Genomic DNA, 1,982 nt, shown 5'->3' with positions numbered 1-1,982 from the left:
CTATCACTTCTCATGTCATAATTAATATCTCATTAGAGATTCATTATTTGAAGATATCTGAAATTTGAGATTAGAGTGATTAGAGGTGGGGCCAATCTTTTAGGGTGGAGAATCATATATTGTTGATCTTCTTGATTAATTGGTATTCATTATTTAAAGATACCTGAAATTTGAGATTAGAGTGATTTGAGGTGGGGCCAATTTTTTAGGGTGGAGACTCATATATTGTTGATATTCTTGATTAATTGGTATTTAAGGGAGAGGAATTTCAAATTTGCATTTGGGGATATGATGTATTATAGTGCTATCAGTTGGTAGGTCAAATTAAATGACATGTCCATGGCCATACTTTTTCTAAGCTTTCACTTGCATATTCATACATAAATCACTTATAAGTCGTCAGATGATAGATTACTGATTACCTAAAGCATGGATTGGGACAGGGTTCAATATGGATTCTTCCTCTTTTAATCATTCATAGCCATATGAAATTCATCCACATCAAGAAAAACCAACTCCACAAGCCAATATAAGCCATAGGCTGCATGCCCTTAAAGTCCGCATGGCAGAAAAAGTAGAAAAAAATCTTACTGGACAGTGTTGGTGACGGGTGGGGAATTCAACTAATTAACAAAGCACATGCAAGGACCAAAACTAGCGCACCAGTCACCACCACCCTTCATTTCTGACTTCTTAGCTGACAACCGTATAAAGAACGTACTGCCTTCATCAATTCTGCTTTATATTCCAGCTTTGTCTGCAAACGACAGCTTTCAACGCTTCTAGTGCACTCAAACTTTCAAGTTAGCATCAATGATGAAGCCCAAGAGGCTACTCAGCCTCCTGCTAAGGCTTATTGCCGTTGGGGCCACACTTGCAGCAGTGATTATCATGGCTACAAGCCATGAGAAGGGTACATTCTTTACAGTATCATATGAAGCAAAGTACACTGACACACCATCCTTCAAGTAAGTTTAATCAACTATTCTTCTACAGTTATACTTACTTGTACCTTTGTCTTGACTGCTGAAAAGGGCTTCTGCAGGTATTTTGTGATAGCAAATGCAATTGTTACTGTATATGGTTTTCTTGTTCTGTTTCATCCTCCAGGGAGTCCACTCTGGCGATTAGTTGTTGCCTTGGATTTGGTAATTATGCAGCACACTGAGCCTTATATCAAACATTAGTGCTACAAGCCTATAGTTTTTGGTAGTAATTGCCGTTTCTTTTGTTGCTTCAAGTAGGTATTCACCATGTTGCTCATTTCAAGCCTTTCGGCCGCCTTGGCGGTTGCTCAGGTGGGAAAGAATGGGAATTCTCGTGCAGGTTGGCTACCTGTCTGCGGCCAAGTCACGAAGTACTGCAACCAAGTAACAGGAGCATTAGTTGCTGGTTCGATTGGACTGATAACTTACATAATTATGTTGCTCCACTCTATTTACACTTTCCTTAATCCTCTGCTTGAAAAGGCCTAGCAGGCTATCATGTATTGTGACTCAAGTTACGAAAATCACCATCGCCTCTCTTTCACGTTTTCTTTTGTCTGGTTTATAGGTAGCCCTATTAGAAGATTTTGCCTTGGTACATGCTTTGTTTAGAATTGTATTAATCAGCATGCTTTCCTATTCCTTCAAGGGAAGCTATATGAAAAATAAGATGTCAAATAATGATCATTTTTCAAAATTCAGTGTCTTTCAAGTGGCATCATCAGAAAGGCAGATAATATTATTGCTGATCTTACATATCACAGAACTTTCCTACTGATCCATGTCATGGCTACTGGTTCTTCACCTTATTGCTCCAATCCCCTCTGTGTATTCTACCACTCAAGCCCATATTTATATGGTTTTCAAATGAAATGACATGTCCTAAAAATATACGAAACTCCAATATTTTTCTGTTTAAATAACATTTTCAAACAAGGAACATGTCATAATTGATTCTGCAGATGTTATTCTGCACAGAAGTACTACGTCGTCTTA

The 1,982-nt window shown here is 38.1% G+C and overlaps 1 protein-coding gene across 1 annotated transcript; it reads left to right on the top strand.

Moving 5' to 3' along the window:
- Positions 1-536: 536 nt before the first annotated feature.
- Positions 537-1,683, top strand: LOC105109782 (CASP-like protein 1C2). Its single transcript, XM_011004595.1, has 3 exons — positions 537-968; positions 1,046-1,148; positions 1,245-1,683. Exons 1-3 carry the CDS (start codon positions 814-816, stop codon positions 1,473-1,475), a joined length of 489 nt encoding a protein of 162 aa, XP_011002897.1. The 5' UTR covers positions 537-813; the 3' UTR covers positions 1,476-1,683.
- Positions 1,684-1,982: the final 299 nt, after the last annotated feature.

This window comes from Populus euphratica, unplaced genomic scaffold, assembly GCF_000495115.2.
Source record: "Populus euphratica unplaced genomic scaffold, PopEup_1.0 scaffold228.1, whole genome shotgun sequence".
Lineage (NCBI taxonomy): Eukaryota > Viridiplantae > Streptophyta > Magnoliopsida > Malpighiales > Salicaceae > Populus > Populus euphratica.
Note: the sequence above shows the minus strand (reverse complement) of the source record. Positions and strands in the feature narration are given on the sequence as shown.